Source organism: Protopterus annectens, chromosome 10.part0 (genome assembly GCF_019279795.1).
Source record: "Protopterus annectens isolate FY-2018-M chromosome 10.part0, PAN1.0, whole genome shotgun sequence".
In the NCBI taxonomy this organism is placed as follows: Eukaryota; Metazoa; Chordata; order Ceratodontiformes; family Protopteridae; genus Protopterus; species Protopterus annectens.
In genome coordinates this window covers 25031734-25057581 of record NC_056744.1, presented here as the reverse complement: position 1 = coordinate 25057581, position 25848 = coordinate 25031734, and the positions used below count along the sequence as shown (strand labels likewise).

The following is a 25848-nucleotide window of genomic DNA, read 5'->3' as shown; positions in this document are numbered from 1 at the left end:
CTTTCCTCATTGGGGTCATATCACTCAACCATCCGGTCATCTAATCTGGACAAGTTTATTCCAGAGATTTGGGAGGTCCTGGGTTATAAACGTGTCCCTCTACTGTGCTATATTTATCTTTTGGCAAATACTAAAGCCACTGGTTCTAGTACAGGGGGGGAAGTAATGGACTAGCAAAGAAACAGAAGGTCCAGGACAATTACATTTCTAATTGCATGATAAGCAAGAGAGAGAGAGATTTCCCCTCAAAAAGTCTACGAGACACTGAATAAAGTATAGCATTTCCAGGCTCTCCTGGTATCTTGGGGACTTTATGCCTGCTCAGTATGAGAGAGCTATTACCTCTTTAGAACATGATGATTTTGATTTGGTAATTAAGTCCGCAAAAGTAGAAACTGAAGGCATACTATAAAGCTCCCAGACTGCTTTAATAAATATTCTCAGTACATTACGAATCTAGTAAGTTTAACCGCTCCCAGTCATAAGTAGATTAAACTCTTTTATTAGTGAAAAACCAAACAACATGAACGTTCAACACATACGTTTTCATTTTAAACAACTTCATCAGATGTGAGCTCAAGTAAATTAACACAATATTTAAACTGATTTCTATCTCAGTTTCCAAAATTTTCTAAAATCAATGTCTAACAGGTACAAAAAGTACAAATATTTTCCAAAGGAAACATTTTTTTTTTAATAATATTTCTTTATTGTTTATTTTCAATATACATCAATTCACAAGAGTAAACACAGGTGATATATAACTGGTACAACAACAATATACATATATATATATATATATATATATATATATATATATATATATATATATATATATATATATATATATATGTATATATATATATATATATATATATATATATATATGTATATATATATATATATATATATATATATATATATATATATATATATATAAAACATATTTACACTATTTACATGAATGCTTTCATAGTTTCATAGTATGGAAAGAAATAAGAGTTGTTTTCTCCAGGGTTAGTACCACCAGGTTGGTATAATACTATATAATGTTATGATTTTGTTGTGTATGTTGTAAATGTCTTCCAAAATCAATGTTTTATGTAAGTATTATATTGAAAATTTGTTCCCAATGTTTCAAAATATTGGGATTTTTGTTTTATCTGTTTATTATGTATTTGAGGGCTAGTATATGTTTTATTGCTAAGTTTCTAAAGTTATTCCATGTGATTTTAGATGGGGTCAGCCAGTTGGTAGCTTCATTAATAGGAAGATATTAATGAGAATGATTGTTTGACTTTTAGATAGGTTAATTGGGGGAATGTGTAGCATCATAAATTCCCAAGTAAGCGTTGATGATTGATATCCCATCTTTTGTAGTTGTACTTTCAGGGAGTTCCAAAGTTTGAATACACATTTACAGCTTCAGAACATATGTAAAAGGTCAGCAGCTTCATCTTTACAATGAGGGCAAAATTGGGAGTTTCTAGAGTTAAATTTATGCAGTCTAAGGCATGTGTAATACGCATTATTATATATCATGAGTTGGGCAAAGCCTAACTTCTGAAGGGATATGGATTTTGTTGTTAGGTTGATAGCTTGTATTATTTTATAGTTTTCCAACGTAGGTATTTTTTCTTTACAATAAGTTGATAAGAGTATGTGTTCTTGAAATTTCAGGTCTTTGATCATTTGGTATGAGCATGTTATGAATTTATTGTGTTGTAGAAGGGCTTGCCATAATGAGTTACATTTCATTAAGTCATCTTTATTGATGTTTATATCTTGGAGGTAGCTTAAACACAATTCTTTAATCTGTCTTAAGATCAGCAAATATGTTTTGGGAAGGCCCAACCAAAGGAAAATTTTGGTTTTAGTGGATGCTCTATAATGAATAAATTGTAAAGCTGTTTTAAAAAAAAAATCTAAATACTCACTTTCATTGTTTTATGTATAACATCTTTGTAATATTTTAGACATTCTTTGCTTTTTAATCTGTGCTATTTTATTACATACATTAGACTATTATGATAGTAATGGAAACTGAGATAGAAATTTTAGATAAAGTATTTCCTAAGAAAGGGCTACGAAAAGGTTCTGTTAACATGTCATAGCAACAACGTGGCCAGAAGATGATGCTAATGCCTGTATGATGTCTTCCTATAAGGAAAATAAATATACACACATTTTTAAATATAGTTTTATGAACATTTATAAAGGTTTTTATTGAAGTTTTTATTAAAGTGTTTATTAAAGTTTTAATTTTTAAATTAAGCATAAATTTATGGTCAGGAAATAACCATTACTCATTTAAGAGTTTTATTTGCATGAAGTAGTCTTTTTAAGAAGAAGCACTTTATTTAATGAGATCCTTTGATTGTTAATCAGATATGCTAAATAGAATGAATTGGTTGTTTTTTGTGGAATTTGAATAAGTTTAAATATTGTGTTAATTTATTTGAGCCCACATCTGATGAAGTTATTTAAAATGAAAACATATGTGTTGAACGTTCATGTCCTTTGGTTTTTCACTAATAAAAGAGTTTAATCTATGTATGACTGTAAGCGTTTAAACTTACTAGATTCGTGATGTACTGAGAACATTTATTAAAGCAGTCTGGAAGCTTTATAGTATGCCTTCAGTTTCTACCTTTGTGGACTTACTTGGTTTATTTTCGGTGGAAAGCTTGCAGTATTTTCGTCATTTGGTAATTAGCTTGGCTAAATAAAATGATTTCTTGATTTCCATTGTAGCATGATGGACAAAGAGAAGGGGCTATAAACCAAAGTACTTCTGTCCCTGAATACACTTTCGTTTTGTAGTGGTGTGCTGTCCATACAATATGATAAGGGCAGGGGTTGTCTACCAAAAGTCACAATACTACTACACATTTTACTACTAAGTTGTTTTTTTTTTATTAAACAAGAAACATCTTTATTAAATTATCGCGTATGGCATATGCAGTCATACATTTATAAAAATGAAAACAAGCCATATTGACATAATTTTAGTTGCAAACATTATACATCACAAACCATGTTGACATAATTGTAGTTGCAAACATTATACATCACTTATAGTCTATACAGTCACTGTCAGTCAAACATTGCATAGCTCATTCAAATCCTGCTTTCTTTTAAACCTCGTTTCTACTCTGCGTGTATTGTTCCCACAATTCCCATTTTTCTTATGTAATTTGCTCCTGCCCTTTTCTAAAGATCCAATTTCCAGTTGTTTTATCTCTGTTACTATATTTACTACTTCTAGTAACTTGGTTTAGACTTTGAGTTCCATTTTCTAGTAATTGCCTTTTTAACAGTCATCATAATTATACTCAGCAAGGCCTTACTATGTCTAGGCAATTCCGAATCTATATTATTGCTGAAAAAAGAATTTCCTTAGTTACACCAATTTGCTCACCCAGTATCTCTTGACAGGGCAGTCTACAGGGAATCTTTAAAGTCTGCCAGTTCATTACACTCCCAGAATATATGTTCCTAGTTATCTCTTTCTTCCCTATCACATCTCCAACATTTGCTGACTACCTGAGGAAAAATTGTTTGGAGGCTACTTGGGATATACAAATACCTAGGTAAACACTTCCAAGCACAGATTCTAAGTCTTCTAGACTTTCTTGCATGTTTGGGAGACTTACATACATTGTTTCTTTGTGATTTGCATATCCAATCTCTCTTCCCAATCCTTTCTAACCTCCTGTGAGTAATTCTTATAGTTATCATGCAAAATTTTGTATGGTCGACTAATTCTTCCTTTTTTAACAGCAGCTTCTTTCCTAGATTATACTAAAAAGTCCTCCAGTGCTATTCTTTTGCTTAGGATCCACCTGTTTCTTTATCTTTGCTTCTACTCTGATATCAGTCTTTGATAGGGAAGGCAGTCTCTGTCTGCAGTCCAAATAAATTTTTGGCCTCTTCCCATTCTATTACCTTTCCCTCTTTAACTATTTGCTCGTAATACCTTGGTTCTTTTGCCTGTTGTCTGTATCCCTAATTGCAGTTATCTCTTTTAGCAGAAACTCCTTTCTCCATTCCCATGTTGGCTTAGTTCTTAGAATACTTTCTGCTACTTTATAAATATAATGTTCTGCATGGTTATTCTTATTCTCCTTAAGGATCTGCATCCAAAATCCCAGTCTATCCTTTTTTCTTGAGCTTCCTCCCATTTCATCATCAACTCTTTTCACTATGAATTATAGGTTTCTGTCTGTGCTATGTATAGGAGCCTTAACTGTGTAGCTTTGAAATATCCCTTCAAATCAGGTAATCCCAAACCACTTTGTTCTATTGGAAGAATCGGCTTATCCCAATTGGCTCTCTTGCCCTCTTCCCTTTGCATATAAAGTCCTTCAGCTCTTTATTAATTACAGTCCACAACTTCTCCTCTGGTTGGTAAAAATATGCCTGACCTGTGTATAAGACTAAAGGGACTAAAAATATTTAACTGCTTGTGTCTTGCTATCCATATGTATATAACAGAGCTTCCAATTTCTCAGTTTTTTACTATCTTTTTAGTCTGTTTGCATGTGTCCTTAGCTGCCAAACCAGAATCCTTTTTAATCCATACTCCTAAGAACTTCAGTTTATCATGTCCCCATAAATATGGATATTGTGGAACTAATTCATATGTAGGTACATAATTTACAGCTATTGCCTTTGTTTTAGCTTCATTAATTTTTATCCCAAAAAGATCTGAAACTGTTCCATAATACTGAAATATTTTTTACCTACTAAGTTTGAGCACATGTTTAGTACACGAAGAGTTTACATAATGTGACTTAACAACCCTCAGTTTGCAATCATCTGCAAAGTTTGTTAGCCAGAGATCTTGCCCCACTGCTTGGAGATCTGAGAAGTAAATACCAAGAAGGAAATGTCCCAGCATGGAGCTCCGAGGAACACTGCTGATGTTCTTCATGTTTCACTGTTGCAGTCATTACATTTGGGTAATCTGCTGGCAGGTTGCCCTCAGTCGGCCTGATTAACAAAGTCTTGGGTCCTGCGTCAGTTGCTGTCCCTTCTTCCATGACGTCAGGTCATCAGGGGTATAAAACATGCAGCCGACGCCATTTTCATCAGTCTTTCTTGCCGCGCAGTGCCCGAAGCAGAAGCAGTTTGCAAGTGCCGCTCGGCCGACTCCTGAAATTTTCATTTTCGAGTTTCAGAAGCGACTGCTGTTCACTTTCATACTTTCTGATGAGGCACCTACATCTCACACTGTATGGTTTCTCTTGTTCAGCCAGTTTGCTGTCCATCTTACTACATATGGAGTTGATTTTTAAAGCATTTGGCATTTGTATGATACCAACATGGGGAACAGTGTCAAAGGCCTTGACCAACCATTTACACTGAATAGCCACCATCCACATCCCCTGTAACCCTTTTGAAGAAGTTAACCAGATTAAATGGACTTTAGTCACCCTTCACAAAGATAGACTGTTGGGGTTCAAGTCTCACAAGTATGTTCATCAGGGTTGCTGTCATTTCTTCCTTGACATCCAGTGTGCCAGGGTATATATATAATGCATCCAATGCCATTTTCTCAGTTTCTTCCCCAGCACAGACCACTTGCCATCCCACCAGTTTTAGACATTGTGGATGATGTTTACTTAGAATCCAGTTTTGAACCCTACCTCCTGCTTCAAAAATGGGGCCTTCCAGACATAGACCTGTGCCAGTCCTCAAAAAACTCAACTAACAAAAATTTGTACAAGGACATTTCACACCATCAAGCTTGGAAAGTGACACACTCTCATTTCAGTTGGAAAAACCTGATATGCCTTCCCTCTAGGAGGCCAAGCACCAGGAAGGCTTATTAGGACAAATGGAAAAGGTTTGTGCCTGGAACCAAGCCAAAGGCCAAAATAAATTCAGCCTCACATGCTCACATTCTACAGTATCTAAACTGATGTTGCACAAAAGGACTTTCTTTTTTCTTCCATTAAAATCAATCAGCAGCTATTTCTCTCACTGGCTTACGGATCCACCATTGTTTTGCATTCCGCTGCTAAAGGCAGTTCCTCAGAGAACCAAAAACGTAACCCCCCAGGAACCCACCTACACATGGGACCTGGCGGGAATTTTGTTCTGGAAAACCCTCGCTACCTTGAACCAGCTTTGTGCAGAGAACTACAGTTCCTATCATGAAACTGCCAGACAGAGTTTCTCTACAAACTAATCCTTCCTTCATGCCTAAGGTGGTTTCCAGTGGGCTTTTAAATCAAACCATCCGCTTACCCACCTTCTTCCCTATCCACAGAACAAAAAGGAGAGAGACTCTGCATTCCTTGGACATTCACCAGACACTTTACTACTTGGATAAGAAACTAAGGCTGTGTGAAAATCTGACCAGCTCTTTGTTATCCTCCTATACTACAGCTTCACAAGGGGAAGGCTATAAACAAACCATTTCATTTCCAAATGGATAGGACATTCCATTCTTCAGAACCACACCAGAAAACCAAACCAGCCACCATTAGGCCCCACTCTACCAGGGCAACAGCTACATCCACACCCTTCCTCTTCCTCCAAGGTGCAAAGATTTTTTGGGAGCTGCTACTACACACTTTACCAAACCACTTTACCTTTTACTCCTACTTACTAGTTCTGGGGCCTTCTGCAGTTCTGCACAGTCTTCTAGCCCCCTCTAACCTCCTCTACTCTACCTCTCCCCCCATTAGCCTCTTTGGCAGCAGGGCGTGTACGAACTGCATAAGGGGTAGATAAACCATACAGGCATTTTTGTAGTTCTTGATATCACACTTTATGAGGCCAGTTACAGTATGTTCTACAGCTTTGCAGATGAGGCTTGTAAGGTTGACAGGTTTGTAATTACCCAGCTGGGATGTAAGACCACAGTTATGGAGGGGCACCACCACTGCAGTGCACCACTCATCAAAAGCAAAACCAGTAGCCAAACTTAGGTTTAAAAATGTGAGGAGTGTGTCAGTAAGGACATATTTAACACTTTCAGTTATGCAACCAGGTGTATTACCAGGTCCAGTAAAGGAACTGTTTTGGTGTTGGTTAATGATCTTTAGAAATAATAGGGTACGTGTGAGATTCAGATATTTTGGGACTTTGAACAGAAGTCTTAGGGGTGAGGTTTGCACTCAGTTTGTTTGTGAAGATATTGGCAATGTCTAGTGAGTCAAAATAGGAGGTAGACATCTCACCTGTCCCTATTTTGGAGGAACTTTCCTATTTTCAGGCCTGATTTAGGATATCCCTATTTTTGGAGATAGGTCCTGATTTAAAGGCTTGATTTACACCGTGACACTAGTTTCTGAATCTACCTCATACCATGTGATTTTTGAAACTGCCTGCTGCACAGAAAACTGCACTACATCACCACCATATTAGTGGAAACAATAATTTACAGAAAGAAGACACAGTTTAATTAAAGAAAGAAGACACACTTCCATTTTTCTGAAGCAAAAATAGACTGTGTGGTACAATTTTGTGATACAGTTAAAGTCTACATATTTTACACTTTCTCTTTGATAATGTGATTATCTTTTCTCATCATTTTTGTAACTCTGCATTTTAAACACATCTGAAAAGTATCCACTTTTCTTCAAGAAGCAGGAAAGTTGTGCGCTATTTGGTGTTCAGATGTTATTTTTCAAGGGCCTTTGCTCCTATTTTTGTTGCCTGCAGGTTGAGAGATATAACAGGATGCACCGTTATGAGTCTGCTCTAAGCAATGTCGGGTATTGATTTTTTTAGTTGTTTTATATAGCTAAAGAAGGATTTATCAATTATCTTTGACTTAATTCTGGACATATGTCTCCAATGTAAATGTTGTGAAAATTAGTCCCTAGATTTTATCATTTTTTTCATAAATAATTCCTCTGACTGTATGATTAGTGACAAACCATGAGCTGGCAGTGCTGCATTGCAGATGATGATAACAGAAACAGATGGAGCATGGGCAAAACAGTTGTTTCATCTCAAGTTGTTGATTTTGATAACTCAGAAACTGTAGAGATGCAGAGCTCATGGCAAACATACTTTTTGTTTCTATAAGTACTGTTATTGGTTTATGTTATGCAGGTGCAGTAATAAGATTATTAAAATTCCTGAAAACCATATTTATCTTTCTGCAGGGTCTCCTTTTACTCTGAGCACACCTAGTGCCCCTGGTCCTCTGGTATTCACTGCCCTGAGCCCTGACTCACTGCAGTTAAGTTGGGAGAAACCCCGCAAGCCCAACGGAACTATTCTGGGCTATATGGTCACCTGTGAAACGTTGCATGGTGGAGGTAAGTTATTCAAACAAAGTAGAAGCTATCTAGAGAATCCAGGATTAGGTTGGGTACTGCCATCTTTAGTTTGACAAATGTCTCAGTGATGCATGGCATGGGACAGTAAATGGTAGTAGGAGAAGGGGACACAGAAAATGGGTAATAAAAAAGCAGAATATTTCTTGTTTTCTGAAATGATTTCTGCTAAGAATTTCATATTATTGTAGTGCTGATGAGGAACTCTCTGTAAGTTCTTGAAAGCAGTAGCGTGCCAATGTTTGTTTCTGATCTAATAATGTGCCAGTGGGGTGGTAAGTAACACAAGGAATACATGCACTGCACATTAAGAAGAGTAACTCATAACAAGTCTTCATTGCCTACTGGAATGTCATTGCCACTCTACACTCAAAATGAAAGCTATCTGAAAAAATAGAGCTTTGATCTTGTAGTTTTGTTTAAGTTCCATATAGTCTTTACACGATAAAATATAATAAATAAATAAGTAAATATTTTGGTTTAAAAAAATTAAAATGATTTCAGAAGTAAAGATTGCCATCTGGTTCTGTTTGTTACAGAAGTACACATCTCCCACCTCTTGCTTCAGCTAAGTAAACACACCTTGAACAAACAACCAGAATATGAGCTAATACTGCCAAACTAGTTAAATCAAACCATTATTCAGATTTCAGGAAGTATGGCAGCTCAGTCTTAAGAGTATGACTCCAGGGTCTTGGGCTCAATCCTGTCTTCTGGTCACTGTTTGTACAAAGTTTGCATGGTCTCCCCTTGTCTGTGTGACTTTTCCCCATGTACTCTAGTTTTCTGTCATCCTGCTAATTAATTAACAGTGTTAAACTGCTTAAAGACAGTTACACATATCAAATAAAATTACAGGTAATTTAGAGGATTCCCATTTCACCTATAGTGTCTGTGGCATGTGCTTGAGATTTGGGAGGAAACTAGAGCACCAGGAATAACCCCCAGGTGGACGTAAGAAGGATAGGTAAATGCAATGCAGAAGGCACCCCAGCTGAAACTCTTGAGTTCTGACACAGCAACACTAACCATTAATAAATGTGCCATGCCTGTAAAATGTGCCCTGTACATTCTAACACATGATCTCACAGTCACTCATATTATCTGTTAATTGAAATATTTTACTGGCTTTTATTTTTGGTGTAATCTGAAACTGTTGTATTGGCATGGGTTTATTCTGACAAATAGATTTGTCCTTTCTTATATGCTTCTAATTCCTGAATGCTTTTCATTTATATATTTTTTTCAGGTGATGCACGAACATTCTTTGTGGAAGGAGACAGTGCTGAAACCACACTGACTGTTCCAGATCTGAATGAAAATGTGCCTTATAAGTTCAAAGTACAGGCAAAAACCACACAAGGATTTGGTCCTGAACGAGAGGGGATCATCACTATTGAATCACAAGATGGAGGTACGATGTCATCTGACAGCTCATATTTCACAGTGTTACATACTTAACACAGTTCATGATGCAGTGTGGCATCTATTATTATGGCTTTATGGATGCCATGATACCATAGCAGTAGCTAAACAACTGGTTTCACACAATTCCAATTATTTCTCTTTCCCTGTGGTTGTATGATTTCAGAATACATATAAGTAGCAGGGATTAGCTGTGTAGGGTGCAACTCCTAACATGCGGTGAGCATGATTCTTATCCCCCTGCAAAAACACTTAAGTTTTTTTCTAATTTTAGCTTTTGTTTTGTTGTTTTACAATTAGTTTTGACTATGTTGTATACGTTGTAGAATTTTTAATGTGGGGGCTAGGTCGGTCAACATATGTATTCAATGACTGGTCCCCTGACAACTGGTTCTACGAAGAGGTGGACTTCTTCCATTGACACAAAGTGAGTTATTCAGAGTGTTTTTCTATCGCCAATGAAGTATGAGATTAATAGTCCTCGTACTTGCACTGAAGGTCTATTTGAACCTTTCAAAGTTGAGTTTATCACAACTTGACGTAACATTATCCATTTACCACTGTTTTTGACTTGACTGAAAAATTTTAAAAAAATAGAATTAAACAGCATTTTTTTAGAGCTGTGCCCCCTGCATTTTGTGATGTCGGGGGTCACCCCCCAACATGCTAATCTCCAAACATAGAACCTGTGAGGTTATACCAATTTGGAGAAAGGGGAAATAAGTTAATATTCCCTTCTGCAATAGTGCAGACTTAAGAGGTAATGTATTTAGAGACCTGGGAACAAGGGTAGCACAGTCCCCTACAAAAACATTTTTACAGTGACTGTCTACCAGACAGTGGTATAACTGTCTACACTAAGAAAGTTCGTGGTGTACCAGGAGAGAGTAAGTCAAAACAGGCCCTTTCATTTACCGCACCATTTCTGTGCTGGAAGTCTGTGTGATACTAATAGTAGTGAACACTGTACTTGGTTTGATAAAAAAAAACTGAAGTATTTTGCATGCCATAACAAGTTACAGAAGCTGGAAAAACTTAGAAATACTAATAACCTCAGAAAGAAAAAAATCAAAAAAGGGACATCTAGTTGTCCAAAAAACTTGTAGAACATAAAGAAAAGCTGGAAAGGAAAGAAAAGAAGTTGTGATCCTGTAATAAATTTATAACCAAAGCATACCAGTGGAATCAAAAACAGCTGGTTCAGAATAACAGCAGGGAAGAAGTACTGCACCAACACCTCTAGCAGATCCCCCCACCCCCATTGGGGGAACTGATAACTCGCGTGTGTGTGTGTGTGTGTGTGTGTGTGTGTGTGTGTGTGTGTGTGTGTGTACTTGGGCATTGCAGACATGGTCGCTTATCCCTAATACAAGCTTTTCAGCAGCACTATTGCTGTTCCTCAGCAGCATACTTCATCAGCAAAATATATCCAGGGCATCCTGACACCTGTATCAGATATGAGTTAGGTACCAGTTGTGCCAAAAGCCAAAAATAACCACACAACCCTCTGATGAAGTCTCTGTGGCATTGTTTGAGATGAAAGCACTAAACAGTTTGCTATTTTATTTAAAAAGTAGAAATTACAACTTTTTGTGGCTATTTTCAGCTTCTGGCATGGTTGAGCTACACCATTCCCTACTAATCTATACCCTACCACTTTCTACTCTCCTCCCTAAAACAAGCACACCACTATTCCTAATCTCTGTCTGGTATCACAAACAAAACACACACACACACACACACACACACACACACACACACACACACACACACACACACACACACACACACACACACACACACACACACACACACACACACACACTTCCACCATGTCTTACCTGTAATCCTATTTTTCTAAACACATACCTCCTGTGCCTGCCCCCCTTTCATCCTAAAACATCCCTCCACACACTCTCTATTCATACCTTATCTTCTCATCGTCTACCTCCCACACAGCATACTCACACCTTTACCTCCACACTGCTTTCTTCATTCTCAATAAGCTCCCATATTGTGTAGAGTTGACTGCCCTTTGCAGCTCCTAGGTCACTCACTCTGAATATACAATGTTTCTCACATCCCCTTTGCTACTGCTTCCTCTTGTACTGTTAACACATAACCAAATCTTTTCAACAGCAACTCCATCGGGCCTACCTAGCATGCCCAGGCTCCCCAGATGTAACCCACATTCAGCACACTACAACCTTATAACTTAGCTAATCAACATATCTCCCATATACCTACTAAAATCCAAAGTACTTTTTTTACAGGATCTCACATTCTACAAATTAGGTCTAAAAAATAAAAAAATAACAAAATGGCTGCTATTCATACCTCTGCATCCTTCAGTCTCTAAACAATGTGGAGATATCCACTCAAGTCTAAGCCCTGAAGTACCACCTCCAACATTGCTCACCCTTCAAACTCCTCATATTTGAAGCTTTCAATATTAGTCTAAGAAGTATTCTTTCAAAATAAGATTCTTGAAGTACATGCCTGTAATACCCTTCACCCTCCAAACATATTATCTGTAACAGCAATGTGAGTAAAGCAACAAAGGATGAAGAAATCCTTCCTTCAGGCTACAATATACTCAGATTAGACAAAATAAAAACAAAAACAAAAATGGAGGATGAGTAGCTATGTACAAATACACCTTTCACATTCTATCTCCTTTTACAACCCTCCCACCTTTCAATAATGCAGAAGTGCTTGCCACACAAATTCAGCAACTACAAAGGTCTCTGCATAAAAGTAATCAGTCAAATGGCTCAATGAACAGTCAGAATACCAAGCCAATAATATAGGCGTCACACAAGGATCCATTTTAGGGCCCCTACTTTTTAACACCTTCATAAGTGACCTTCATAAAGTCTCATTACAAAATAAACTCATTCAATATGCCAATGATTCTACTATTATCTCCTCCTCCAATAACTTCTCTGACCTCCTTAAACTCACACAAAACTCTTTTTTCATCCATTGAATCCTGGTTAAATGATTTTCGTCTTCTGTTGAACCCAAAAGAATCCAACCTCCTACTCTTCTCTACAAAACCACCACACATAGATTTTAAAATACTTTCACATAACGAGACAGAAATTGAACTAGTAAACTCATCAAAACTACTAGCTATAACTATTGACAGCCGTCTCAGGTTTGAATAACATATTCTTAACACAATAAAGAAAACCCACTTTAAACTAGGTAAACTTTACCATCATAAACTTTACTTTGACACAAACACCAAGCTAAAACTTGCCAACACTCTACTCATTCCCTTTCTTCTCTATGGAAATCCCATATTCACCAACCTCCACTCAAACCTTTTTAATGAGCTTCAAGCATGTTGTTATAAAATAGCTAAGTTTATCACTGGCTTGTCCAACTGCACACATCATTGTCAAGCTATTTCTCAACTCATTTGGCTTGAATTCCCCCACTACCTACACTACACTCAACTTACTCTAGCCCACAACTTACTATTTAAACCAAGTAACTGCCCTGCATTCCATTCTATTCTTCAACCATATACTCCTACCCACATGCTTAGATCCACTAATAAGCATCTCTTAAATGCATCCAAACCTAATAAATTAACTGGCGAGTGTCTGTACTCCCACAGCATTGCCAGGCTATGGAATGCCATTCCCTTACACATCACTCAACTTGACTCACTAAAAGCCTTTAAATCCACTCTAAAAAAACTTTATCTAAACAACCCCACCTGCTCTTGAGCAACAAATTTCAACCCACCATAACCCTTTCCACCCCTCCCTACACAAAATTTCTACTACTATTTCAAATGCAGTCCTAATCAGACGGCTAAGAAGTAAATCTACTTTTTGCCTCTTGCTGAATGCACTTCTACGTTTATGCTTTCTGTTATCTAAAATGTCTGTACTGTGACTATTATTACAATGAGTGACCTTTTATTGTATTGTAAATGTCTGTATTTCTGTGATTATCCTGTGTCATTATTTTTATTGTTATGTACATGCGTGCTTCTTGCTATTGTAAAGTGTCTGCGTTTCTCCCCAGGCCTCCACTGAAAATGGGCTATTTGACCCAGTGGACTTTCTTGGTCAATAAGTAAATAAATACATTTCCCCAATTAATAACCTTGATACTATGGAAGAGGGGTTATCCTGTACTTTTAAAAACATACATCAAGAAACAATAAGAGACTTCAGTACTGCTTGGCAAGTTATGACTACTGACAACCCTGGCAGAACAGTAAATCTTTTTATGTTTTACTTAGCTTATTTTCACACCAACTATGTACAACAAAACCAGTAAAAATAATCCAATATCAACTGGATACTCACCAACACACCAAACGATTATCTCCCATAATGACTCCTTACATTTCCAAATACCCACATACATTATAACAAAACAAAACTTCCCAATCCAACACCGTTATATACAAGTTTGGTTTCTTAGCTCCTTTCAAAAGAAAGCCTTTATTGCCAATTTAAAATCTACTGTCACAGTATAAAACCTCTACCGAGAGACTATGCCATCTCACAGTAAAACATTATTAAATATCCTAAACACACATACTCCACTTCATACAAAAAAGAGGCAATGTTAATCCCACAACCTGGCTAACCAGAGATTAAAAAAAAAAAAGATAGAGCTTGGAAAGATGTTCTTTGTGTTTCACTGTTGCAGTCATCACATTTGGGTTATCTGCCTGCAAGTAGCCCTCAGCCGGCCTGAATACCAGAGTCTTGGATTCCTGCATCATATGCTGTCTCTTCTACCATGACGTCAGGTCATCAGGGGTATAAAACATGCAGCCAACATCATTACATCAGTCTTTCTTGCGGTGCCCGAAGCAGAAGCAGTTCGCAGGTGCCGGTCAGCCAACTCCTGAAATTTTCGTTTTCGAGTTTCAGAACCAAAGTCTTCAAAAAAGCTAAGTACCTCACTGGGGATTCCATTTTCTTGCTCTTAACCAATGTCAGTAAAAGTTAACAATTGTCTTACCTGTGGAAAGCAAACACCTCATAAAGATTTTCATTCGTACTGCATTCCTTGCTTAGGCCCAGACCACAACGTCCCTCATTGTCAGTTTTGTGCCTTGTTCAACCCCTGAACTATTCATCGTCGGGCTATATTTGCAGCAAATTATTTTGGTACTTGGTATGACTATCCAGAAATGGCTTCGGTAAGCCATTCGACTACTGATATTCTGAAAAAATGTAAGGATAAAGACAGAGAGACTGCATAGGTCCAAAACTACCGACGACACTTCTGTTAAGCTAGTTGCCAGTCCGCCGGTACTCAGTGAGGCACTGTCGCAGCCCCTGATACCCACTACCTCAGATTCGCAGGCCTCTACTGAGACCCATTCGGAGTCCGGTATGCCACGAGATGCTTCTTCGACTATGGAACCTGCGGATGTCTCTACCATGGATGGGTCCGGAGCCGCTGTGCAGGCACCGGCTTCTGAAGGTGTATTCAGGCCTACAGACTTGCATTTTTAACCGACGCCATCTTCTTCATCCAGGCCTAAAACTCAACCCACGGCTAAAAAAACCGATGGCCAAACCACATGGTCAGGCCCATATGCCTAAAAAAACAAATGCTTAGAATGGCTGAAGACTTTATTACCTTAATTAGGGGAAGCTAGCCTTCCCCCTCTAAGAAACCTAGAACTAATTTTCCTTCTGATTCTTCTGATCAGGAATCTGATATTTCTGTTTCTTCTGATTACCAGGATTTGCCCTTATCTACCTATGAGGATTCTGATGCAGATGATTCCATTCCCTCTGCTTCCCCTCCAGAAGATTTTTCTTTTGGTGCAACCTTGCACACTCTTGGGGAGCATTTCCACTTGGAAAGCCAGGGTTACTGGGTGGGAGGATGGCATAATGGTTAAGGTGTTTACCTTATGAACACAAGGTGCAGGGTTTGATTCTCACATGGGATAATTGGCTAGGCTTGAAATGGCCCACAAGGGTAGTTAGCCTAGTACTAACCTAATCCTAATCCTAATCCTAATTACTCTGACTCCAAAAAGAGGCTAGGGAATTCTTACTCCCCCCTCAACCACAGGCCTTTAGCTATCCCTCCTGTTCTGGACATTGTAGATGATGCTTTCTTGGAATCTAGCATTTCCCCATACACTTTACCTCCAGCTCCCAGAAAACCTGACGGGTATTACAGAGTACCTGACTCTCACAAGTTTCTCTTCAAGAATCCTACTGTGGACCCAGAGATCATTTCCCAAGGACCAAAGGGCATTAAGGCTACTGCTGCCAAAAACCCTACCCCTTCTGATAGAGATTTTAGAGCCTTGGACAGATGGGGTAAGAAGGTATATACTTCTGCTACTTTGGCCATTAGGGCTTTAAATTGTCAGTTTCATATGTTAAAGTACCAGCAGCATTATTATGCGACTACTTAAACAGAAAATTATGTTGATTCCTGACTGTGCTGAACACAAAGGATTACAGGATTTAATGCATTTTGCAGAACAAGTTGGTAAACATACTTTGCAATGTGGTTTTGACTCTTTAGAAGCATCTTGCAGTGCTGCTGTCACTGGGTCTGTACTTAGAAGGCATGCTTGGCTTAAGGAGCAAAACTTGCCAGATCATGTTAAAGCTAAATTACTGTATGCTCCCTTAAACCAAGACTGCCTGTTTGGCAACAAAGCAGAAGAAGTCCTCAAAAAGATGGAGGAAAAAGCTAAATCTATGCAATCTGTTAAAGATTTCCTGCAAGTTTTTAAATCCCCACTTTCCCCTTCGGTCCTGTACTGCGTAGGCTGCTGGCTCTGCTTAAGGTTATTGTCCCTGCTGAAATAGATGTTCATCGTGCATACAGCTGCAGTAATTACATATGGGTTCTCTCTTCTTCCCTGCGTCCAGTGCGACAGGGTATATAAATCACAGCCCCGCCATATTCTCCAGTCTTTTTGCTGGCAGAAGCAGTTCGCAAGTGCCGGTCGCCAGCTCCTGAATTTACAAAAATCGGAAACAAGTCTTCATTAAAGCTAAGTACCCGTTGAAACTTTTCTTGCCTCAGACCGATGTCAGACAAAGTTAACAATTGTATTTCTTGTGGGAAGCAAATACCGCATAAGGATTTCCATTCCTCTGCATACCTTGTTTAGGCCCAGACCCTACTTTCAATAAACGCACTATTAACAACATTATTTTGGTAAAGCCTTTGATTATAAAATGTCATTGGATACTCCGACTACAGTTTTGTCCAAAAAACGAAAGGACAAGGACCGAGGGTCTCCACCGACACCACGCCAAAATCGGCTACACGTGGTCCGGTTCTCAGCGAGACGCCTATGCAGTCCCTGACTACTGACGACACTTCCTTGGCGGTGTCTTCTGTACCTGAGACCGCTGGTACCTCGGCCCTTACTCAGACTACAACCACCGAAACCACAGTGAGTGTTGAGCTTCCTAATGTGGACAGGTCCACTTCCACCCAGGGTGTATTTAGACCCTCTTCTTCCTTTTCCATTAAGGCCTTCACTAAGTCCAAATCAGCCATGCATCCCAAGAGGCCTGTTGCACAGGGCCCATCCCCAGGCCCCATGCCTAAAAAGCAGATGCTTAAAATGGCTGAGGATTTAATTTCCTATATCAGGGGTTCCCAACCCCCTCCAGACAAGAGACCCAGAGTGGAGGAAGACTCTCCCTCTTCTGAACAGGGCTCCATTTTCTCAGAACATTCTGATGTGGAGGAACACTCCCCTTATGAAGATTCTGATGCAGAACAGTCCATTCCTTCTGTATCTCCCCCAGAGGATTTTTCTTTTTGGGAAACCTTGCACACCTTGAGGGAACACTTCCATTGGGAAGGCCAAGACTTTTCTGATTCCAAGAAAAGGCTTAGGGAATTTCTTTTGTTACCTCAACACAGACCTCTGGCTATACCTCCTGTCCTGGACATTCTTGATGATGTTTACTCGGAGGCATGTCTTAATCCGGATTCCCTGCCTCCTGCACCAGTCAAACCTGATAGATACTACAGAGTCCCTAACTCTCACCAATTTCTTTTCAAAAGCCATAATGCTGACCCTGAAACTATTTGTCAAGGCCCCAAGGGAATGAAGGCCTCTACTGCCAAGAATCCACTACCTTCCGAGAGAGAATCTAGATCCTTAGAAAGGTGGGGGAAAAAGGTATACACCTCGGCCACCCTAGCCATGAGGGCCTTAAATTGTCAGTTCCATATGCTTAAATATCAACAGTTTCTGTTATCACAATTAAGAAACAAAATGTCTCAACCTGAGCAACCAGATTTGAAGGAATTGCAGGATATGATGCATAGTGCAGAACAAGTGGGTAAACACACCTTACAATGTGATTATGATGCCTTAGAGGCCTCAGGTAGAGCTGCTGCTACAGGAGCAGTCATTCGTAGACATGCCTGGCTTAGGGAACAAAGCTTGCCTGATCATGTCAAAGCTAAACTACTAGATGCTCCTTTACAAAAGGATGTGCTATTTGGTACTAATGCTGAGGAGATACTATGGAAAATGGAAGAAAAAGCTAAATCTATGCAGACTGTCAAGGCTTTTCTACAGGTACAGCCACCTCGTTTTAGCAGAAATTGGCCTTCAAAACTGGTCCTTTCCAAGCCCCCTTTCCAGCCGGACACAAGCCCCAGAGAGGTAGATACAGGCACTCAAGGGGCAGAGGACAAACTGAAGGATCATTTAGAGGCAGACAATGGCAAACTCAAGCACCAAGAGGTGGCGAAGACAGTGCACAACAATACAGAAAGCAAACCCAATGACTTCCTCCTTTTCCCACAAGCTACTTCCTCCTTTTCATGCCAAGCAAAACTCAGCTGGCAGCTCCCTTGGGAGGAAAGCTGGCACTATTTTCAGGAAATTGGCATATTATCACAACAGACAAATGGATCCTGGACATAATAAACAGAGGCTACAGATTTCATTTTCACACTCTTCCAAAAATGAGAGGCATGCCAAGTCTGCCACACAATCAAAGGGCAGAGGCACAAATACAAATTACAAAACTCATGGACATGAAAGCCATTCAAGAGGTTCCCACTCACGAACAAGGTCAAAGTTTTTATTCCAGACTTTTCCTGGTACCAAGAAAAGGAACCAACTGGAGACCCACTTTGGACTTATCCATCCTAAATGCATTTCTACTCGTACCAAAATACAAGATGCTCACATTACAGCAACTTCTTCCCATGCTGGGCAAGGAGTTTTGGCTGGTAACATTGGACCTCAAGGAGGCATACCTGCATGTCCCAATCAGACAAAGCTGCAGAAGATACCTCAGATTTCTTGCAGGTTCAATCCACTATCAATTCTCTGCATTGCCCTTTGGCTTATCTACAGAGTATTCACGAAATGCCTGGCATCAGTAATTGCCTACTGCAGACTTCAAGGGATACAAATTTACCCTTATTTGGACGACTGCCTGATCCAAGCGGACAGCAAGCACACTTTTCTGGAACATCTGGCTTATGCAACACGGTTACTGAATTCTCTGGGATACACAATCAACAAAGAGAAATCCAGGCTAACACCATCTCAGAAAATAACTTTCCTGGGTGCCAACTTGGACACAAACACCCAGATGGCCTATCTTACACCAGAAAAACAAGGGCAACTAACTCAGTACTTCAAAACACTAGCAAATTGTACCAGGCTTACTGCAAGGAAAATCCTGCAGGCTCTGGGCTTCATGGCATCTTGCATTCTTTTAATCCCATGTGCAAAGTTGCATATGAGAAAACTTCAATGGTACCTAAAGAACCTATGGTCTCAGCACAGCCACAATTTGGAAACAATAATACCAATAATTCCATGTTTGCAAAAGGAATTTCTATGGTGGGCCCAAGCATGTCACACAAATACAGGTCTCCCATTCTGCAAGCCTCAAGCAAATCAAGTCATCAAAACAGACGCCTCAGATTACGCCTGGGGGGGGGGGGGCGCACATGACAGGCAGGTGCATTCAGGGCAAATGGTCCCAAAAGGAAAAGCACCTTCACATCAATCAAAAAGAAATGCTAGCAGTAATAAATGCAATTACAGCATTCAAGGACCTCCTGCATCCAGGACAATTATTGATAAGAACAGACAACACCACAGTAATGTGGTACATAAACAAACAAGGAGGAACACATTCATATCCCCTGTGCAGACTAGCCATGACACTTTGGAACTTGGCTCTGGAATGGCAAATTGAACTTCAAGCACAGTACTTGCCAGGTTTGGAAAACACGCTGGCAGACAATCTAAGCAGAAATATGACAGATCCACACGAATGGAAGCTGCATCCACAGGTGTTTACAAAGATAATCCAAGCATGGGGAAGGCCAGACATAGATCTCTTCACCTCCCACAGGAACCATCAACTGGAAAAGTTTTGTTCAAGGACTTTTCATCCAAAGGCATGGAGGGTGGACGCCCTTTCATTCAGTTGGACAGCATGGACAGTGTACGCTTTCCCACCTCTCTCTCTTTCTACCAAAGGTGTTTGAAAGCAAGAGCAGACAGACCGAAGATGATACTGATTGCTCCAGACTGGCCAAGACAGCACTGGTACCCACTCCTAAGGAGCCTAACACATACTCCTCCATGGCCTCTACCTCTAATGCCTCTTCTGCTGACTCAGCACAGCTACAAAACTCTTCACAGTTAGCTGAAAACGCTCAATCTTGCTGCATGGAAAATTCCTTAACACCTCAGCAGACCCTACTCTCCAAAGAGGTGCAGGATGTCATTCTGGAGGCCAGAAGGCCATCTACTAGGAAGACTTACTCAGCAAAAATGGAAACGGTATTGCTCTTGGAATGAGAAAAAAGGTCAGGACCCTAGAAAACTGAATTTGCCTCAGGTATTACAGTATCTAGCTGAGCTGCTGAACAGTGGACTTTCATTTTCCACCATAAAAATCCATGCCTCAGCCATTTCTGCAGAATTCAACACGGATCCACCGTTATTCTCTCACCCACTTTTAAGGCAATTCCTCAGAGGGGCTAAGAATATAAGACCACCAAGGAAACAACCAGTGCCAGCCTGGGATCTTAATTACATTCTAGAAAAATTAACATTGCCTCCCTTTGAACCAGCTGCCTCAACAGATTTACAATACCTGTCCTGGAAAACAGCTTTCCTTCTGGCCATTACCTCAGCTCATAGGGTTTCGGAACTTCAAGCCCTCATGGCTGTGCAGCCCTTTCTTATCTTCCATCAGGACAGGGTTTTTATGCCTAAAGTGGTATCCAGGGTAGCTTTAAATCAAGCCATACACTTACCTACCTTTTGCCCCAATCCTCACAACAAAGGGGAAAGGCTGCTACATTCCTTAGACATCCATAGACAGCTACGTTACTATTTGGACAGAACAAAGCCTTTCAGGAAATTACAACAACTTTTTGTGTATTATGCTGTAGGAGCTCAAGGGAAGCCTGTTACCAAACAGACAATCTCTAAATGGATAGGCCACTGCATACATTTTTGTTACTCCTATCATGGGAAATCTGTCCCTGTAGGCATCAGACCACACTCCACCAGGGCCACAGCTACCTCTACAGCCTTCCTCAGAGGAGTTCCTACCAAAGATATCTTGGAGGCAGCCACTTGGAGTTCTGTACATACCTTCACAAAACACTACCACCTGCCTTTATATTCCAAAACTAGAGCAGGCTTTGCTACTGCTCTGTTGCAGGGCATTCTGGCTCATGCCAGTTCTACCTAGTGCCTACCAGCTTTGGAATTCTACCCATATGTGATTACTGCAGCTGTATGCACGATGAACATAGTACAGTTTTGTACCTACCATAAATGTAGATGTTCGAGTGCTAATAGCTGCTAGCACAGTCTCCTCCTTCCCTCTAGGTACAGGACCAGTGACTAACACCTCCTCATACAACCTATTTTGGGTTATCCTCCTATGGTGTATTTGCTTGCAACTACTCTTTTTTGATATCATTGCATTGCTTGTATATATTACATATATATATATATATATATATATATATATATATATAATATATATATAATATAATTTATCTATTGCCTTCCCTTTGGGGGCACCTGACATCTGGGGCAAGAAAGACTGGAGAATATGGCATCGGCTGTGATTTATATACCCCTGTTGCACTGACGTCAGGGAAGAAGGCGACAACAACCGACCTAGACTTTGGAATTGAGAACCCATATGTGATTACTGCAGCTGTATTAGCACTCGAACATCTACATTTATGGTAGGTACAAAACTGTACTTTTCCACCCCAGGTGTCTCCCAGTCCTCGGCATGGCTACCCGTCCATGAAATAATCATCTCTAAATGACTCCTGCTGTGATTCATTTATAGTAATATTAAATCGGTGCTTCGGATTTAATACTAAAGTTATGTACCTCACTGTATATTAGCCAATATAATCTTCATGTGAATTTTTTGTTTAACTACCCAGTAAGCAGCAGCTAGCAGCTTACCAGGGATTTTTGATCTCTCTCTCTACCTTCCTAGTCCCCTTGCACTTCCCCTGAACTCCCTGGGATCTAGCCTTGTAAGTACCTGATTTGGCCTCTAGATGGCAGCATTTCCTGCTTTTTCTCAATACCCTAATGCCTAGAAATAACTTTTGTTCAAATAACACAGCCCTGTTTCCAGCCTCAATTTCCAGCCAACATTCCCTTTAAACACTTCTCTGCCTTGTCCTACCTCTAGTCTCTAGCAAACCTTTTTTCAGCTCAAATTCTGAGTGCTTTTCCCTATAGTCTACTCTCCTCTGCTCTATTCCCTTGATTCACTGATACACTCTCTGCCTTCTCCACTGCCTTGGCTCTTCCTGCTCCATTCACCCTACGGGCTCACTCCGCTCCCCTACCCTACCCCCAGTTTCCACCCACCCCAGTACCCTTACATTTATCCTAGCCTGTCTCCTCCCACTAAGCCTAAACACCCAATAGAAACCCCATCTATCTTTCTCCTCCCTCTCCACACTCTAAACCTAATCATCCTATTACAACTCTCACCTTATTACTAGACACACCTCTGTCCCTACCATATCTCCTCCCATTCTCCTATCTCCCCACCTCTTAACATCTCCTCAGCTCTACTAACACACTAACGCACTATTTCACAATTTTCTCCCCACTCCCCATCTTCCCTCTTATACATTCCATTTACCAAACCATACCTCTCTAACCTTACTTCACTCAATATGCTCCACTTAACCATTCAGACCCTCCTAACCCCCTGCCTCCTCTTTATATTTCTGGTCCCCCTAAGCTACTCCAGGTCATATCACTTTTATGCTCTTCCATTCTCTCCAACAACTAAAACAGCCACAGAAACTCTACATCTTCCCGTCTCTCTCACTCATTTCTATTTCATCTCACCATCCCTTTTTCACCCTAACCCTCTACACTTATTCTGCCCAAGAACTATCTCTACCTCAACCAAACTATTAACACCTAAACTAACATTCCCAAACTCATTCAGTACAAACTCAAATGGCTAAAGTTCATTTCCTATAATAACCTAATCTTAGCTGGAGATATCCATCCCAATCCTGGTCCCAGCTCCCTCTCTAATAACCCCCACCTCCCAAATACTCTTAAATTCTTCACTATTAATTCCCAAAGCCTCAACAACAAAATACACCATTTTCATGCATGGTTAAGCTATAACCAACCTGACATCCTAGCTGTCACCGAGACCTGGCTCAAATCACACATCTCTGATTCCGAATTCCTGCCTTCAGGTTTCCTTGCCCTCAGAAATGACCATTTAAACAAAAAAGGTGGCGGAACTGCCCTAATCTACTCAAATCTTCTCACCCTCGTTCCCCTACAAATCACAATTTCACATTTCAATAACACTAACCTCACTGCCGGTATGCTTAAACAAAATAAACACAAGAACATCTGTATCATAGCCCTATACATCTCCCCTGGCAGTAACATCCCTATCATCGAAGATATTCTCCAATGGGCCTCAACTGAAATTAATTACGAAACTTATATTCTAGGTGACGTTAATATTGACTGGAACAAGATCAATAGTCCTTCTCTTTCCCTATCCATCAACCTCTATAACTTTACCCAAGTAATCTTGTCCACCACCCGACCTAATAAAACAAATCCCCCTGGATCCATCTTAGACTGGATCCTGGTCACTCACCCTAATAAACTAATCTACTCTGGTACAATTCCTAACACCATTAGCGACCACCTCCCAGCCCTCATTCTTCGCTCAACCAACTCTTCTCCTCACCAGCATCGGTTCATCCACACTCGCAATCTTAGCAATTTCAATCCCCTAACTTTCTCTAATAATCTCAAACAGATGAACTGGCAAATCCTAAATACCCTTCCTCTTGACCAAGCTATAGAACACTTTAACTCAGTCTTCCTTGACACACTTAATTCCCAAGCCCCCCTAAGAATCAAAAGGATAAAAAATAATACTGTCCCCTGGCTAACCAAAGAGACCAGACATATAATGCATCAAAGGGACAAAACCTGAAAGCTCTTCCAAAACAACAAATTCCCTAAAACCCGTCTCCTATACAAACAACTTCGCAACCTCGCAAAAAACAGATCTCTAAAGACAAGAAAACCTACTATTTGAAGCTCCAATCCTATAGTAACCCAAACCCCAAACAATTCTGGAAATCCATAAATTCACTCCTAAATCCAGGCTCCAACAGTAACTCATGCCCTGATCCAAACTTATCCAACCTCGAACTAAGTTCCAAGTTTAATTCTTTTTTTATAGATACTATTGCTGAACTGACCAAGACTTTCCCCAACCATTATCCTCCTGCACCACCCTCCTCTACTTGCAAACCATCACGCAACTCTCTACCAATATTTGAACTCAACCCTGTCTCTACTAAACTTATATAAACTCTCCTTTCCAAACTCAAACCTTGCTCCAACGCACCCGATAATATTCCCCCCTCCTTTCTAAAATGTGCTGCAGACAGCATAGCATTGCCAATCAGTATCTTAGTAAATAGATTCATAAAGGAAGCATATGTTCCCAAACTCTGGCGCTCGGCCTACATTCTTCCTCTCCACAAAGGTGGCAGAAATACCAACATCTCTAACTTCTGACCAATAGCTCTGCTTTCTCCTATTTCCAAAATCTTAGAAAAATGTATCCACCTCCAACTCATGCCTTTTCTTACCCAAAACCAACTTCTCACATCAACCCAACATGGCTTCCGCCCTGGTCACAGCACTATAACTGCACTACCCTCCTTTCTATAAACTGTAAACCAAGCCCGAGACTCCGGACACTTAGTTTCCACCATACTCCTTGACCTTTCCAAAGCTTTTGACACAGTTTCCCACAAACATCTTATCCGTCATCTTTCAAATCTTCATCTCTCAACAAATACCCTATCCTGGTTCTCCAGTTACCTATCTGACAGATCTCAGGCAGTCAAATGGAAGAACTCCACCTCCTTTTTTCTTCCCACCCCAACTGGTGTACCACAAGGGTCCATCCTTGGTCCCATGCTTTTTAACATCTTTATCAATAACTTTCACTCTGCTGTACCACATGCTAAAGATGTTCATCGTGTTGCACTGCTGCAGTCATTACACTTGGGTTATCCTGCTGTCAGGCGGTTCCCCAGTCGGCCTGAGTTCCAAAGTCTTGGTCCGGTGTCGGTTGCTGTCGTTTCTTCCCTGACGTCAGTGCAACAGGAGTATATAAGATGCAGCCGACGCCATTTTCTTCAGTTTTTCTTGCCCCAGATGTCAGGTGCCCCCAAAAAGGTAGGAAATTCAAATTGCTAATAAAACATACATTAGAAAAGCAATCAGCAACTTTCAGTTACCAGCAAATACTCCCCATAGGTAGTAAAGGGTAGAAGCCCGAAGCAAAAGCAGTTCGTAAGTGCCGGTCGGCCGACTCCTGAGATTTTAATTCCGAATCCAGAATCGAAGTCTTCTACAAAGCTAAGTACCCCATTGAGGAAACTTTTTCTTGCCTCAGACCGATGTCAGTAAAAGTTAATAACTGTATTTCTTGTGGGAAGCAAATACCTTATAAGGATTTCCATTCTTAATGTATCCCTTGCCTAGGCCCAGACCACGACGTCACTGGTTGTTGGTTTTGTGCTAGGTTTAAGT

General features: G+C 40.0%; 1 protein-coding gene across 4 annotated transcripts in view; it reads left to right on the top strand.

The window, feature by feature from the left end:
- The window catches only part of ITGB4 (integrin subunit beta 4), a 1147860-nt gene that overhangs the window by 1057140 nt on the left and 64872 nt on the right, over window positions 1–25848 (top strand). For all 4 annotated transcript variants that reach the window (XM_044084971.1, XM_044084972.1, XM_044084974.1 and 1 more), the window contains 2 exons: window positions 8127–8282; window positions 9550–9714. In XM_044084971.1, the coding sequence (XP_043940906.1) occupies window positions 8127–8282; window positions 9550–9714 (321 nt within the window). The remainder of the gene's footprint in view (window positions 1–8126; window positions 8283–9549; window positions 9715–25848) is intronic.